Consider the following 16,771-nt stretch of genomic DNA (forward strand, 5'->3'; position numbering starts at 1 on the left):
AAGTCCGTTGTACGAATCAAGACAAGAAGTTCGTTGTGCGCAGCGTTCGCTGTGCGAGGCGTCCGTTATGCGAGGCACCACTGTATCTGGGTTTGTTTGTTTTTGTTAGTCTGTTTTCTTTTTTTTTTTAACCCCTTTTAACGATGTATTAAGAACTCTAGATCTATCTTACATTTTATTGTTACTCGCTTAGTATGTAATAATAAATAAACTTGAAATAAAAATCAAAAACTTGAAACTTAAACATATTTTAATGCTGTCCCTCCCCATGAATACAGCTAGAAAACATGTGTTCTGGATGATGGGGGGGTTGGGACTTGGCTGCCCAAGTGTGGCACCCCCCCCCCCCGAGGTCCCCCAAACTCTGTCCCGACAACAAAAAAAAAAAAGGACAATAAAGGCCACTAATCAGATCCAACAGACCCTAAGTAGCAAGAGGAAAGACTGCACAGGCTTACCACTTCCACCTGCTAAAGACTGAGAACAGACTGATTCCAGATGAGACTGCACAGCCCATTTGTACTACTGCCAAAAGTCAGTGTGTTCTCAGTCTCCACCTGCTGGCAGAGGAGTGTAAACTCATCCGTCTGTGCCGGTGTGGAGGGACTAAAAGAAATAAAATTACTGTCTCTTATGCTCTCATTGGGTATAATTAAATGTTTTTGTGCTGGTAAACACATTTTATTGCCTTGTCCCTCCCGATGAACACAGCTAGAAAGCATGTGTTCTGGATGACAGCATTCATAATTTTAGATGTTCCAGAAGCAAGTGGCTCTTGGGGATTTCATTTTGAAGGCCATTGTTTCCTTTCTACAGGTACTTTTTGAACAGTTGCAAAATGGTACAAATTTCCTACTATTCCTCTGTGAAAGCTTTCAATCTTTGAAAATTCTTTCAGAATTATGGAGAGGGCGCTGAGTCGTGGTAGTGGCAGGGGTGCTGTTTCTCGACTATATTTGGCCTTGTTGGATGTCTCTGACCCAATCTCCACTTATAGGGAGAGATGGGAGAGATGGGAGAGGGATCTTCAAATAACTTTCACTCCTCAGCAGTGGCGCAGTGTTCTTTTTCATCTACTTAAGATTTCAGATGTAATATCGAGATCGGGCTAAGATGGCATCGAGAGCAGACGCCTGAGAGGGAGGCTCTGAGCAGTTGGTGTTTCACTCGCGCCAGCACCAGCGGCCTTTTCCATTGTTATGGGAAAGAGGAAGGGAACCTCACGCTCTAATCCTCCAGCAGCGGTGGAGGTCCCACAGCGTCTTGAGGCAGACAACCTTACCGGCAACCTTTTCCCTCTCCGGTGAACCGGTTTGCACTACTTTGGGGGCGAGCCTGTTGATTTCAGGTGATCCTGGCTTCCACTCTGACCGGGCATCTCTAAGCCCGGAGCAGTGGTTGGTCCCGCCCCAAGCAGGAAGCACACCAGTGCTTGGAGAGACTGACTTAGCCAAACCCAGAATGGAGATCTCGGACCTCAGTGTTGGAGGCTTTCCTGTACCAACTTCTTTGGGAGAAGGAACAGTAGAAGAACTGCCAAGCACTGGAGCAGAGGTGAGAGATGCTTCTGGTGTTTCCTCCATTCATTTTGGGGTGCTTGAAAAACAAAAAAAAAATTGATTTGGAAGCATTATGGCAGGCCATATCAGTAATGGATGCTAACCTCAAACTTTCTTTTTCAACTTTAAGTATTGATTGTGGAACTATTTTTTCCAAAGTTGAGCAACAAAGTTTAGCCCTTACAAAGGTAAATGAAAAGTTGGAGAAACAAGAAGAAAAGATTCGAGACATGAAGGTAGTAGAAAATGAATTGGTGAAGGAAAGAACTTCTATGGCAAGGAAAATGGAATCTTTAGAAAATCAATTAAGAAAAAATAACCTGAGACTTTTGAGTTTTCCTAAGTGTCCTTTGATTTCTCCATTGGAGATGGTAAGAAAGTACTTTACAGAAATTATTGCTATTCCAACGGATAATTTGCCTCCAATTGCCACCAGGAAGAGGGGGAATGTTGGTGAGCCTGTGGTGGTCATGAGGAAATGTATCATATTTGGTGGACTTGCCCCAAATTGGGCACTTTTTGGAGTTCAGTTTTAGCATTAGTTTTCTCTATTACTGGGGAGAAGTATCCGGAATGGGCAGAATATTGCTTGCTTAATGTATGCCCTGCAGGGATTCGCCCTAGAGTACATAAATTGGTCTCTTATATTTTTGTGACAATTCAATTGGTCTTAGCCTAGGAGTGGAGAAAGCCCTCACTCCCTGGTTCTGAGGCTGTTTGTCAAAAATTGGATTATATATATATATTTTTTATTTTAAATTCTTTATTCATTTTTGCATGTTACAACAAGTGTAGCAGTTAAACTCATATGAACTTAAAGATACACACTTGATTAACTCTCATATATGCTTTAAGTATAACATTTCATAACAAATTAATATTCTGTAATATTTTAAAAATTATGTAAGAAATCTAATATTTAAATTATTCTTATTGAATAGAATAACCTCCCCTCCCTCCCTACTCAATAATACATAAAAGTATCATTACTGTAAAACTATTCAAATAGTCCTGTATTATGAAATAACAACAAGTAAAGCCCACCCATTTCCCCCCTAATCAAATATCTTATCAAGGGAAAAGTTAATCATTCATTACAAAAATCAGTTAATGGTCCCCAGATTTTCTGAAATTTACTAAAATAACCTTTTTGCGTCGCTATAGTGAGTTCCATTTTGTATGTATTATATATTTTTTATGACTAAATTGACTGCCTTGAAACCAAACCTCTTTTCTCCTTTTATAAGATCTAGGATCCCTATATTTCTTGGCAGGAAACCTGCCAGTAGTGGCCTGTAATCTAGATTGTTACTCCTTGTAAGAATGTAAGAACATAAGAAATGCTGCTGCTGGGTCAGACTAGTGGTCCATCGTGCCCAGCAATCTGCTCCCACTACGGCCTGTAGGTCAAAGACCAGTGCCCTAACTGAGTCTAGCCTTACCTGCGTGCTTTCTGGTTTAGCAGGAACTTGTCTAACTTTGCATTGAATTTCTGAAGGGTGTTTTCTCCTATAACAGCCTCCAGAAGAGCGTTCCAGTTTTCCACCACTCTCTGGGTCGAAGTAGAACTTCCTTAGGTTTGTACGGAATCTATCCCCTTTCAAATTTAGAGAGTGCCTTCTTGTTCTCCCTACCTTTAAGAACAAATGGGATGCCTATGTCGGATCCCTACGAAGGTTAAGTTAAGGAATTGGGTTATTAGGCATTGACTAAAGGGGTGGGTCAGTAGGGCGGGCAGACTTGATGGGCTATAGCCCTTTTCTGCCGTCATCTTTCTATGTTTCTATGTTTCTACCTTGGAGAGGGTGAACAACCTGTCTTTATCTACTAAGTCTATTCTCATCATTGTGTTGAATGTTTCAATCATGTCCCCTCTCAGTCTCCTCTTTTCAAGGAAGAAGAGGCCCAATTTCTCTAATCTCTCACTGTCCGGCAACTCCTCCAGTCCCTTAACCATTTTAGTTGCTCTTCTCTGGACCCTCTCGAGTAGTACCGTGTCCTTCTTCATGTACGGCGACCAGTGCTGGACGCAGTATTCCAGGTGGGAGCGTATCATGGCCCAGTACAGCGGCATATTAACTTTCTCCGATCTGTTGTGATCCCCTGCTTAATCATTCCTAGCATTCTGTTTGCCCTTTTCACCGCCGCATTGCGCAGACAGCTTCATTGATTTGTCGACCAGTACTCCCAAATCTCTTTCCTGGGGGGTCTCTCCAAGTACTGCACCGGACATACTATATTCGTGTATATGATTTTTGTTACCGACATGCATCATCTTACACTTATCCACGTTAAACCTCATTTGCCATGTCACAGCCCATTTCTCGAGCGTGTTTATGTCACGTTGCAGGTCTTCAGAATCCGAAAGCCTGAAGTCATACAGATCCATGGTGAGACCTCACCTGGAGTACTGTGTCCAGTTTTGGAGGCCACATTATCAAAAGGATGTGAAGAGAATGGAGTCGATCCAGAGAATGGCCACTAGGATGGTCTCAGGACTTAAAAACATCCCATAAGAAGAACGTCTGACCAGACTGCGCTTATATTCTCTCGAGGAGCGCAGAGAAAGGGGGGACATAATAGAAACATTTAAATACATCACGGGTCGCATTGAAGTGGAGGAAGAAATCTTTTTTCTAAAGGGTCCCACGGCAACAAGAGGGCATCCGCTAAAACTTAAGAAAATTCCAAGGTGACACCAGGAAATACTTCTTCACCGAACGGGTGATGGAATAACCTTCCACGCCAGGTGGTTGAGGCCAGTAGCATGCTCGACTTCAAGGGTCGATAGGAAAAACAGGTGGGAGTGCTACAGAGTTATGCTTAAAAGATGGATAACCCAGGGAGGGAGGGTTCTTGAGTGGGCAGACTTGTTGGGCCGCCGGCCCTCTTCTGCCGTCATACTCTATGTTTTTGTGTTTCTATGTTTCTTCTGCGTCCTCACTATTCTGAATAACCTTGTATCGTCTGCAAATTTAATCACCTCACTCCGTACCAATTTCCAGGTCATTTATAAATATGTTGAAGAGCACGGGTCCAATCACCGAACCCTGCGGCACTCCACTCATGACACTTTTCCAGTCCGAGTATTGTCCGTTTACCCCCACTCTCTGTTTCCTATCCACCAACCAGTTTTTAATCCATGTGAGTATTTCACCCTCAATTCCATGGCTCGCAATTTTTCAAAGTAGTCGTTCATGCGGGACCTTGTCAAACGCCTTCTGAAAATCCAGATATACAGTGTCGACCCTTGTCTATCTGCCTGTTTACTCCCTCAAAGAAGTGCAGCAAGTTCGTCAAGCAAGATCTTCCTTTGCAGAAGCCATGCTGGCTGGTCCTCATCAGATTGTGTCCGTCTAGGTGATCAATGATACGGTCCTGTATCAACGCCTCTACCATTTTTCCTGGTACCAAGGTCAGACTCACCAGTCTGTAGTTTCCCGGTTCTCCCCTCGAACATTTCTTGAAGATCGGCGTATCATTCGCCACTTTCCAGTCTTCAAGAATCCTTCCCGATTTGATCGACAGATTGGCTATTAGTTGAAGCAGTTCAGCTATAACCCCTTTCAGTTCCTTGATTACCCTCGGATGGATGCCATCCGGTCCAGGGGATTTATCAATTTTAAGCCTATCAATCTGCCTGCATACCTCTACTAGACTGACCGTCAACCCTGTCAGTTTCCCGTCTTCATTTCCTGCGTATAGCCTGTATGTTGTGTATATCCTCTTCGGTAAATACAGACGCAAAAAATGTGTTTAGTTTGTCAGCGGTGGCTTTGTTCTCCTTTAGTACTCCCTTTATTCTATGGTCATCCAATGGCCCCACCGCTTCCTTCGCAGGTCGTTTCCCCTTAATATAGCAAAATAATGGCTTGACATTTTTTGCCTCCTTGGCTATTTTTTCCTCGTAGTCTCTTTTGGCCCCTCTTACCGCCTTATGGCACCTGCTTTGATGTTTGTGCTTTTTCCAGTTGTCGTCCTTTTTTTACCTTTTCCATTCCTTAAATGAAGTCTTCTTGTCTCTGATCGCTTCCTTCACCACTACAGTGAGCCACGCTGGTTCCTTGTTCATTTTCCTCTTGGATCCCTTGTTGATATGCGGTATATATAGATTTTGCGCTTTGGTGACTGTGTCCTTATAAAGGGACCATGCTTGCTCTAGTGATTTTACAGTGCTTATCCTCTTGTTAATATTTAACCAATTAATTTCCAGAATTCACTAAAAACACCTTGGAAGTCCACCCCCAAGGAGATAAACCTAATAAAAAATTGACCCTCCTCCTGGATAAAAGTAGCTGCGTTGTCTCATATATTGCAAAGAGAAGGCAGAGCTGACAGGCAATGTGTAAAGGTTTAATTTTTTAATTCCCATGAGTGCATATTGGTACTGATTTTACTCCTGCTGCAAAATCCATGCTAATGGCACAGGCTGACACCAAATTTTCCAAAGGAAACTTCTTGGGTTTGTTCCCTCTGAAAATTAAATTGCAGGCCTGGGTGTATAAAGCATCCATAGACTGTCAAACCAACCCCCATAATTGTAACTTGGTAAAAGAGTGAATATGGTTCTAAGGTAAGGCTGCTACTGTACTTAATCTAGTTACCTTTATTGCTAGTCATGTGCATCTCTTGCTTTTCTTGACAGACAGTGTCAGATGTCAGTGCTGGACTAATTCAGACACCTACCATTGACTCCCTACAGCTGCGACATTTTGCCCGGGAAGCAGAAATTAATGATGACTTTGAACTTGCAGCTTCTTACTACCAAGAGGTACACAAGTAATTCCACATTAATCAGCACTGAAGCCAGGCAGCTTAAAATCAATAGGTCTAGGTCTCTCTCTATGCTGGGCATAAGGAGAAACTTGCCGTTGTCAAAACTACCCCAGTTCCTTTAAAAAAAACTAATGTTTTGAATGCTGCCATTATTTGCATGGTTCATCAGCTATTGTCTTGATTTTTTTTTTTTTAGCTCTTGTAGAATAGATATCTTTCTCAAAGCTATCAGAGCGTCAGGCCCTTTTCTCGTAACTGATTCCTGTTGCCAATGCTTCCATATTACTCTTTCTTGTATTTCCTCATAATGTGTCCTCTTGTTGGTGTTTCCATGTAAATGATTATTTCCTCTATCCAGAGACTGGCCCAAGATCGTCAGAATGTTGAGCACTGGCTTGATTATGGTACTTCCTGCCTCCTGATTGGAAATATGTTGAAAGCCCAGGAGTGTTTCCATGAGGCTATCGCCCAAAACCAGGAACATCTGCAGAGGTAGGATACAGCTGAGAATGTGTTTGTTTTTTTGTTGACAAGTTGGATCAGTGCAGCCACACAATTGGCGGCATCAGGTGAATCCAAGTCACAGATTTTAGCTCTCCCAGAAAAGTTTTCCTGGGCATGTGTTGGAGTTTCCAATCTGGTATAGTTTCCTTAGATCTTCAGTCTGGCTAATCTACTTTGACCAAATGCTCCCTGCTCTTCTCCTCCAGTTATTAAAAAATTCAATAAGAAAATAAAGAACCTTGGCTAACAGCAAAGCAAAATTAAAATGAAGGTTCTGGGAGAGCAAAGGACTGTGTTGTGGATTTCCATTTTGATGACATTTCCATTTTAAGCCCAGTGAACAGCATAACAAACGAAACCTCAAAATACATTACTCATATTATGACCGAAATAGAACATTGGACAATCAACTTCAAACTGAAACTTAACACAGAAAAAACAAAAATCTTCCTTGCAAGCCCAACAGATAAAATTACCAATACAACGTTACATATAAAAGACCACGATTACCCGATTACCAACACAATAAAAATATCGGGAGTCACATTGGACACACACCTGACAATGGTTGAACATATGAATATAGTGGCAAAAAAATGTTTCCTGATATTATGGAAATTAAAGACCATCAAAAAATACTTTGACCCATTATCGTTTAGATTACTAGTGCAATCACTAGTGCTTTCTACTCTGGACTATTGCAATATCGTTTATATGGGTATACCCAAAAAAACAGTGAGGAAACTTAGAATTATTCAGAACAGAGCGGTCCACTTGATATATGGATTAAAAAAGAATGACCATGTCACCCCCTACTACAAACTACTGTACTGGCTGTCAGTCGAGGCACGAATAATATATACTTGCTACCACACTTCGTATTCTACAGCCCTATAAGACAAACCAGAAACAGCTATCTTTTTGCATACCCAAGCATTACCAATTGTAAATACAAAACCTTTCTGGACAGAACTTTCATGCACCAAGCAAACAAACAACAACATTGGCTAGACAATTACATTAATAAAGCTGAACTGACCTACAATGCTTTTAGAAAACTCACAAAAGCTACCTTATTCGACAGATATATCACCTAAACAAAATCTCACCAAACACTCTGTTCTTTTCACTTTCCCAATATGCCCTCTGAAATCCTAATCGAACAGTATTTGTAATTTCAGGACCTTTCTTCTAATATGTCCCCTCTGAATCTCTAAACAAACTGTAGATTGTAATTTTCGCTGTTTTTGAAATTCGTGACCTTTCTTTACAGGTCCTCTCTGAAATTTTTAGCAAACAGTATATTTTGTAATTTCACTTTCTTAAAGTCTCTGTACTCTGTACTCCTTCTACATATTGTAAATCGCTGAATGTCCAGCTCTCTTGAATGTAAACTGCCTAGAAGTCGCAAGATTGTGGCGGTATAGAAGAATAAAGTTATTATTATTATTATTATTACCTGAGGATGTTACCAACAATGTGACTGCATTAACCTAATATCTGTGGAGAACCTCCATTACAGTTAAGTAGCTCTATTATACAAAGGTATGTCACCTATATAATACCTAGATGCATGTGATGTGTAAGGATGTGTGAAAATGGAATGTCTAACTTAATTTTTTCAAAATTTGGGGTTTTTTTCACAACTTTTGCTGGAGAATATAATTAAAACATTTTGCTATAAAAGACAGAATATGAAAAAAAAAGTTTATGTTAAAAGACATTATTAGAATGTCTAAGAGAAATGGGAAACTTGCAATTATGGCTGGTGGGGCTCTCTGTGCATGGTCTCATGGGAGGGGACTGACTACCCAGGAGTCAGGAATGATGTGCCTGTTGTACTAGAATAAAATTTAATATAAATTACAACAAATTACAAAATGAAGATTAGAAAGTCATAGTCCTACCAAATATGACCTTCTCATTCAAAACTATGTGTAGCGGGTTGGTGGCTCGGGCGTGTTTTTGTTGGGCCCAGCATATACTTGATGATAAATCAGAGAATTGGGACTTGCTAAGGCAAGCAGTTGCCAAAATTGAATTGGGTGCTTCTTATCTCTTGCATTCCATGTATGACCTCTTGCGAGCTTCTGCCAAGTCTCTGGCCTTAGGAGTGGCAGCACGCCATACCTTGTGGCTTCACGCTTGGTCGGCGGATTCAGCGTCCAAAGCTAAGTTGACGAAGTTTCCTTTTAAAGAATCTTTCTTGTTTGGTGAGGACCTGGACACGTTGGTTCAGACTCTCACTGATTCTAAATTGCCTCGTTTGCCTAAGGATAGACCTAGGCCGATGGCTCAAGGTGGCGCTGCTCGTGGGAGTGGGCGTGAATTCCGCCATTTCTGCTCCGGTCGAGGGGCTGCTTCTTTTCAGTCTCCTGGGCTCTCAAGAGGCAGGTTCTTCCAGCACATGCAGTCCTTTCATGGGGCCTGCCGGAGTATGGGTAGCGCCCCCGCCGTGTTCCCTGCCGCCCGTCCTGCATAATGACTCCTTGCCAGTGCCTGTCTTGGTTCCAGTGGGCGCCCGATTGAGAGACTTTTATCCAAAGTGGGCAGACATTGCATGTGATCAGTGGGTTCTGGAAGTGATCTGGGATGGCTATGCTCTGGAGTTCACCCGGTCTTTGCAAGACCGTTTTCTTGCTTCTCCTTTGCAGGTGGCGTGAAAGCAGCAGGCTTTTCACCAGACCCTTCAAAGATTGTTGGATCTCCACGCGGTGGTTCCAGTTCCCCACAGGAGTGGGGCACAGGTTGGTACTTGATTTACTTTGTGATGCCAAAGAAAGAAGGGACTTTTCGACCCATCCTGGATTTGAAGGGGGTCAACAATCAACAGGGCTCTTCACGTGCCTTCCTTCCGCATGGAAACTCTACGGTTTGTGTTTCTGGTGGTTCAGCCGGGGGAGTTTCTGTCCTTTTTCGATCTGACTGAGGCCTACTTACACATTCCTATTTGGACCTTCCATCATCGCTTCCTGCGCTTTGTGATCTTGGGGCAACACTATCAGTTCTGTGCACTTCTCTTTGGTCTGGCCACGGCTCTTCAGACGTTCACCAAGGTGATGGTGGTCGTCACGGCGATGTTGTGCAAAGAGGGCATTCTTGTTCATCCTTATCTGGATGACTGGTTGATTCGAGCCAAGTCATTCCAGGAGAGCACTCGGGTAACGGCTCGGTGGTGGAGTTTCTGCAGTCGCTGGGATGGGTAGTCAACCTTGAAAAGAGCCGGTTGTCTCCATCTCAGTGCCTGGAATATCTTGGAGTCTTGTTCGACACCTCCTTGGGGAAGGTCTTCCTTCCGGAGGCCCAAATGAGCAAATTGCAATCTCAAATTTGCCTGCTTATAGTGTCCCGGTGTCCTCGGATGCAGGATTTCCTTCAAGTCTTGGGGTCGATGGTGGCCTCCCTCGATATAGTGAGGTGGTTGCGGGCCCACATGTGTCCTCTTCAGTATGCTCTTCTGCAGAGGTGGTCATCTCAGAGGCACAGTCTGGATCACCCTGTTCCGCATTCGGGCTTAGCTCAGGGCAGTCTTCGCTGGTGGCTTCAGACCCCCCCCATTTTGTACAAGGAGCGAGTCTGGATCAGCCGCAGTGGACGGTGCTGCTCATGGATGCCAGTCTTCTCGGTTGGGGGGCTCAGTGTCTAGGTCATTCAGCACAGGGCACCTGGTCCACAGAGGAGGCCTCTTGGTTGATCAATGTTTTTGAGACCAGAGCCATCCGTCTTTCATTGCTCGCCTTCCAGTCCAGGTTCTGTCGGACAATGCCACGGCGGTGGCCTATGTCAGTCATCAAGGGAGCACCAGGAGCACTTTGGTGGTGCGGGAGGTGACTCTGCTCATGGTCTGAGAGGAGTCGCACCTTCAAGAGATCTCAGCATCCCACATAGCTAGAGTAGAAAATGTTCAGGCGGACTTCCTAAGTTGTCACGTGCTAAATCCCGGCGAGTGGTATCTAAGCCCCGTAGCCTTTCAGTTGATAGTGCAGTCTTGGGGTCAGCCCTTCATGGACCTGATTGCCACAAGTGTCAATGCCAAAATGCCCCGCTTCTTCAGTCATCGCAGAGACAGTCAGGCAGAGGGCCTGGATGCTCTGGTTCAACCATGGCCAACGGAGGGGCTGTTGTATATGTTCCCTCTGTGGCCATTAGTTGGCGATTTCTTCTCCGCATAATTCACCATCCGGGCCTCTTGGTTCTGATGGCTCCGGATTGGCCTCGACAACCATGGTACGCAGATCTGGTGAGGCATCTGGTAGCGGATCCTCTTCCTCTGCCTCTCTTGGATGACCTTCTAACTCAGGGTCCCATTCCAATGTTCGATCCAGGTCCCTTTTGTCTTACGGCTTGTTCCTTGAAAGAGAACACTTAGGTAAGAAGGGGTATTCAGATAAAGTGAGCTCTTGGGGTCCCAGAGGCTTTCCACCTCTCAGGCTTATGTGAAGGTTTGGCGTCTATTTGAAGAGTGGTGTGATGCGTGTGGAGTGGTCTCTTTTAGCGCTTCCCTGCCTAACATCTTAGAGTTCTTGCAGGATGGCCTGGATAGGTCTTCTCTCCGGGTTCAGCTTGCGGCCTTGTCAGCCTTTTGGGGGTTCTTGAAAGGTCAGTGTTTGACTGCCATTCCTGATGTGATTTGCTTCTTGCAGGCGGCCAAGTTGCTCAGGCCTCCCGTACAACTCTCTGTTCCATCTTGGGATCTGAATCTGATTCTGTCTGTTCTGGTGCACCCTCCTTTTGAACCGTTGGGCGACTGCTCTTTGAAGGACCTTACTCTTAAGGCAGACTTCTTGGTGGCCATTACTTCAGCTAGACATGTTTCTAAGCTGCAGGCTTTCTCTTGTAGGGCTTCCTTCTTGGAGTTTTCTAGGGAGCGGGTTGTCTTGAGGCCTGTTCCTTCCTTTCTGCCAAAAGTGGTTTCTCTTTTTCATGTCAGTCAATCTGTAGTCTTCCCAGTGTTGGGTTGTCTGGAGGGCTCTTCTGAGAAGAGACAGCTGCGCAAGTTGGATGTCAGTCAGGTCCTTCACACTTATGTGCAGAGGACCCAGGAAATCAGGAAATCAGATCATCTCTTTGACCTTCTAGCGGGTCCTCGTAAGGGGATGGTGCTTCTAGGGCTACTATTGAGTGCTGGATCAAGGAGACTATTGCTTCCGCTTATCTTCTGAAGAAGAAGCCTGTTCCAGACTTTCTCAAGTCTCATTCCACTAGGGGGTCAGGCAGCTTTTTGGGCTGAGTTTTCTCTAGTGCCTCCAGTGGATATTTGCAAGGCTGCAGTTTGGTCTTCTCTGCATTCCTTTGTCAGACACTACCGTGTGGATGTTCACGTGCATCAGGATGCGGTATTCGGTGAACGTGTTCTGGTGTCGGCCCTTCGGGGGTCCCACCCTTGATGGGTACTGCTTTGGTACATCCCATTCCTAAGGACTATACCAGTCTACCAAGCGATACAGAAGGAGAAATTAGGTTCTTACCTGCTAATTTTCTTTCTGTTAGCTTGTAGACTGGTATAGTCCTCCACCCTGTCTATCTTTGTGCGGTGTTTGTGGGTTTTTGCTTGCGTGCAGATTTTGAATTTTTCTGCAGGTTCTAGTATTTTTCTAGGGCCGGGCAGAATTAAGAACAGCGGCGATGGCTCAGCTAGCTTAGCTGGTGAGCTGTGGGGATGTTTTACTTCAAAGATCAAGTTCTATACATGTTCCAATAGTTGTCTAAAGATGTTTCTTTGTTTTCTTACACTCCTGTTTGGAGTGTCATTTATTGTTTTTCAGTTAAGAAATTTCCTAGGTTCTGCTTGGCTATTCGTCAAACTGGAGTAGCAAGAGGGGCATGCTATACTGATATACAAGTTTGATCTCAGTCTCCACCTGCTGGTAGCAGTATGGCATATTAACCATTCGTAAGGACTATAGCGGTTTACAAGCTAACAGAAAGAAAATTAGCAAGTAAGAACCTAATTTCTCCTTCTGTTTTTAGACTAGACGGTAAGGAATTTCAATATCATATGGCTTAGGTTTGGACAAGTTCCTGAAGGAAAAGTCTATAAACTGCTGGTGAGACAGACATGGGAGAAGCCACTGCTTGTCCTGGATTGGTACAATAAAACCAACTAGCTCAATAATATTTACCAGACTCTACTTGACATAAATATAATAGAACATATATAGAGTCCAAATTCATTTGATACAGCTTGTTTAGCTCATAGACCTCAGTGGTACCACCTGTATGCCACTAAACTTTTAGACCATACAGCGTTGAGGCACCCATGGTCGTCATCGGTCTCAATAGATATAGTTTATAAATATTTTTAAATATTTTTACTTTAAATACTTAGAGCAAAGTAAAGATACTCATCTTAGTCTACGCGGGTGGGGGTTGGCACTCCGACATAGATCTGTTTCGCCCCAAAGGGCTTTATCAAGGAAATCCCCCTTAAATCCAGTGGCTCATGCTCCCCGCGTTCAAAAATTTCACCGGGAAAACTGGATTGGTGGCATGGAATGCTGCTACTATTTGGGTTTTTGCCAGATACTTTGACTTGGATTGGCCTCTGTGAAGATGGGATACTGGGCTAGATGGACCATTGGTCTGATCCAGTAAGGCTATTCTTATGTTCTTATGGCATTCTTCTGAATTTTCATGTAATAATTCAACATCCATTGGTCATTCATAAAATGCGTTTTTTTTAGTTTGGAGTAAAAGAGCAGGATTCTTATCTGGCTGTGATACTGTTTATGGGATAATCCTAACATTTGTCTAAAAATGGTTACATAAGATTGTGGAAGTTTTGGATTTTTTACACCATTTATTTAGTAAAGGCAGTAATGCCTTCAATTTGACTTAAGTTGTGCTTTTGACTTGGTGGGTCATTCCAAGTTGTTGGAACTTTTAGAAGCGTATGGTATGCAAGATAAGGTATATGCCTGGTTTCAAGGATTTTTGATCTCTCGCTCTTACTGTGTTTGAATGGACAATATCTGTTCTTCCAGTTGGAAAAATCCTTGTGGTGTCCCACAGGATTCTCCACTCTCCCCACTACTATTTAATGTATATCTTTCTTCATTAAGAAACAAACTGAAAAAATTGGGAGTGAAACTTTTTAGTTATGCTGACAACTGCACTGTTATAATTCCATGTCCTTCCTTACTCTCCAATATCTGAATATCCAATACTGAAGTACCATATATACTCGAATATAAGTCAATCCGAATATAATTTGAGACCCCCATTTTTCCCCCCAAAAGGAGGAAAAATGGTTGACTCGAATATAAGTCGGGCAGCTTAATATTCAAGTGCCCTGCCCTGTCAGGCTCTGCAACCAGCCTCTCCCTGCCAGGCACTGCACCCAGCACTCTTCCCCCCTCCCTCCTAGTCAGGCTCTGCACCCAGCCTCCTTCCCTCCCAACCCCTGTTAGGCACTGCACCTAGCCCTCTTCACTCCCTCCCCTGTCAGGCTCTGCACCCAGCCTCACTGACAGACTCTGCACCTAGCCCCCTCCTCCAAGGCTCTGCACCCTGTCTCCCCTCCCTGCCCTGTCCTCGTACCTCCTCTGTCAATCTCTGGTGGTCCAGAGGTGCAGCGGACAGGAGCGAGCTTTCTGCGTTCCTGCCTCTTTGCTAACCTGGTCGGTGGTGGCTGCCACAGGATCCAGTTTCTTCTGCCACTGAGTGGCAATGAGCAGGAGTGTGCTTTGGTGCTCCTGCTCGGTGCTAAGCGGCTTTTTGACTGGCTCCCACGAATTCTCACTGAAGTGCAAAATCTATATATACTGCGTATCACCAAGGCATCCAAGAGGAAAAAGAACAAGGAACCTGTGTGGCTCACTGTAGTGGTGAAGGAAGCGATCAGAGACAAGAAGACTTCGGTTAAGGAATGGAAAAAGTAAAAAACGGACGAAAACTGGAAAAAGCACAAACAATATCAAAGCAGGTGCCACAAGGCGGTAAGAAGGGCCAAAAGAGACTATGAGGAAAAACTAGCCAAGGAGGCGAAAAGCTTCAAGTCATTCTTTCAATATATTAAGGGGAAGCGACCCATGAAGGAAGCGGTGGGGCCGTTGGATGACTATAAAGGGTGCTAAAGGATGACGAAGCCATCGCAAACAAACTGAACACATTTTTTGTGTCTGTTTTTACCGAAGAGGATATGCACAACATACCGGAAGCCGACAGGCTATATGCAGGAAACGAGGACGGGAAACTGACAGGGTTAACGGTCAGTCTAGAATTAGGTATGCAGGCAGATTGATAGGCTCAAAAACGATAAATCCCCGGGACCAGATGGCATCCATCTAAGGGTAATCAAGGAACTGAAAGGGGCTATAGCTGAACTGCTTCAACTAATAGCCAATCTGTCGATCAAATCGGGAAGGATTCCGGAAGATTGGAAAGTGGCGAATGTCACACCGATCTTCAAGAAAGATTCGAGGAGAGATCTGGGAAACTACAGACCGGTGAGTCTGACCTCGGTACCGGGAAAGATGGTAGAGGCGCTGATAAAGGACCGCATCATTGATCACCTTGACGGACACAGTCTGATGAGGACCAGCCAGAACGGCTTCAGCAAGGGGAGATCTTGCTTGATGAACTTGCTGCACTTCTTCAAGGGAGTAAACAGGCAAATAGACAAGGGCGAGCCGGTCGACATTGTATATCTGGATTTTCAGAAGGTGCTCGACAAGGTCCCTCATGAACAATTACTTTGAAAAATTGCGAGCCATGGAAGCGAGGGTGGAATACGCATGTGGATTAAAAACTGGTTGGTGGATAGGAAACAGAGAGTGGGGGTAAATGGACTATACTAGGACTGGAAAAGTGTCACAATTGGAGTGCCGCAGGGTTTGGTGCTTGGACCTGTGCTCTTCAACATATTTATAAATGACCTGGAAATTGGTACGATGAGTGAGGTGATTAAATTTGAAGACGATACGAAGTTATTCAGAGTAGTGAAGATGCAGGAGGATTGCGAAGACCTGCGATGTGACATAAACACGCTCGAGAAATGGGCTGCAACATGGCAAATGAGGTTTAATGTGGATAAGTGTAAGGTGATGTATGTTAGTAATAAAAATCTTATACACAAATACAGGATGTCCAGGGCGGTACTTGGAGAGACCCCCCAAAAAGAGACTTGGGAGTACTGGTCGACAAGTCAATGAAGCTATCCACGCAATTTGCTGTGTCGGCGAAAAGAGCGAACAGAATGCTAGGAATGATTAAGAAGGGGATCACAAACAGATCGGAGAAGTTATCATGCCGCTGTACTGGCCATGGTACGCCCTCACCTGGAATACTGCGTCCAGCACTGATTGCCGTACATGAAGAAGGACACGGTGCTACTCTAAAGGGTCCAGAGAAGAGCGACTAAAATGGTTAAGGGACTGGAGAAGTTGCCGTACATTGAGAGATTAGAGAAACTGGGCCTCTTCTCCCTTGAAAAGAGGAGACTGAGAGGGAACATGATAGAAACATTCAAGATAATGAAGGGTTGCACCTTCTTTTTGCTTCCCAGAAGCCTTCTTCCCGACATCAATTCTGACATTGGAGAGGAAGTTCCAGGCCAGCTAGGCAACAATTGGCTAGCCCAGAACTTCCTCTTTGACATCAGAATTGACGTCGGGAAGAAGCTTCTGGGCGGCAAGAAGAAGGTGCATCGGTGGCTGACTGATGGGGGTTTGAATTGGCGCTAGAGGGAGGGAGGTAGGCAGGCAGGCTTTGGTGCGGCAGGCAGGTAGGCAGACAGGCTAGCTTAGGGGGAGGGGGGTGGGACAAAGGCTGGAAGGCAGTGAGGGGGATATAGGAATGAGGCACTGAGGATACTAAGGATATAGGAAAGGGCACTAAGGATATAGGAAGGAGGCACTGGGGGCACTAAGGACATAGGAAAGAGGCAATGAGGGCACTAAGGACACAGGAAGGGGCACTAAGGACATAGGAAG

General features: G+C 44.4%; 1 protein-coding gene across 7 annotated transcripts in view; it reads left to right on the forward strand.

Annotated features, from left to right (window-relative positions):
- The window catches only part of CFAP70 (cilia and flagella associated protein 70), a 201,122-nt gene that overhangs the window by 95,588 nt on the left and 88,763 nt on the right, over positions 1-16,771 (forward strand). For all 7 annotated transcript variants that reach the window (XM_033914698.1, XM_033914699.1, XM_033914701.1 and 4 more), the window contains 2 exons: positions 6,205-6,330; positions 6,694-6,827. In XM_033914698.1, coding sequence (XP_033770589.1) covers positions 6,205-6,330; positions 6,694-6,827 — 260 coding nt within the window. The remainder of the gene's footprint in view (positions 1-6,204; positions 6,331-6,693; positions 6,828-16,771) is intronic.

This window comes from Geotrypetes seraphini, chromosome 11 (assembly GCF_902459505.1).
Source record: "Geotrypetes seraphini chromosome 11, aGeoSer1.1, whole genome shotgun sequence".
Lineage (NCBI taxonomy): Eukaryota > Metazoa > Chordata > Amphibia > Gymnophiona > Dermophiidae > Geotrypetes > Geotrypetes seraphini.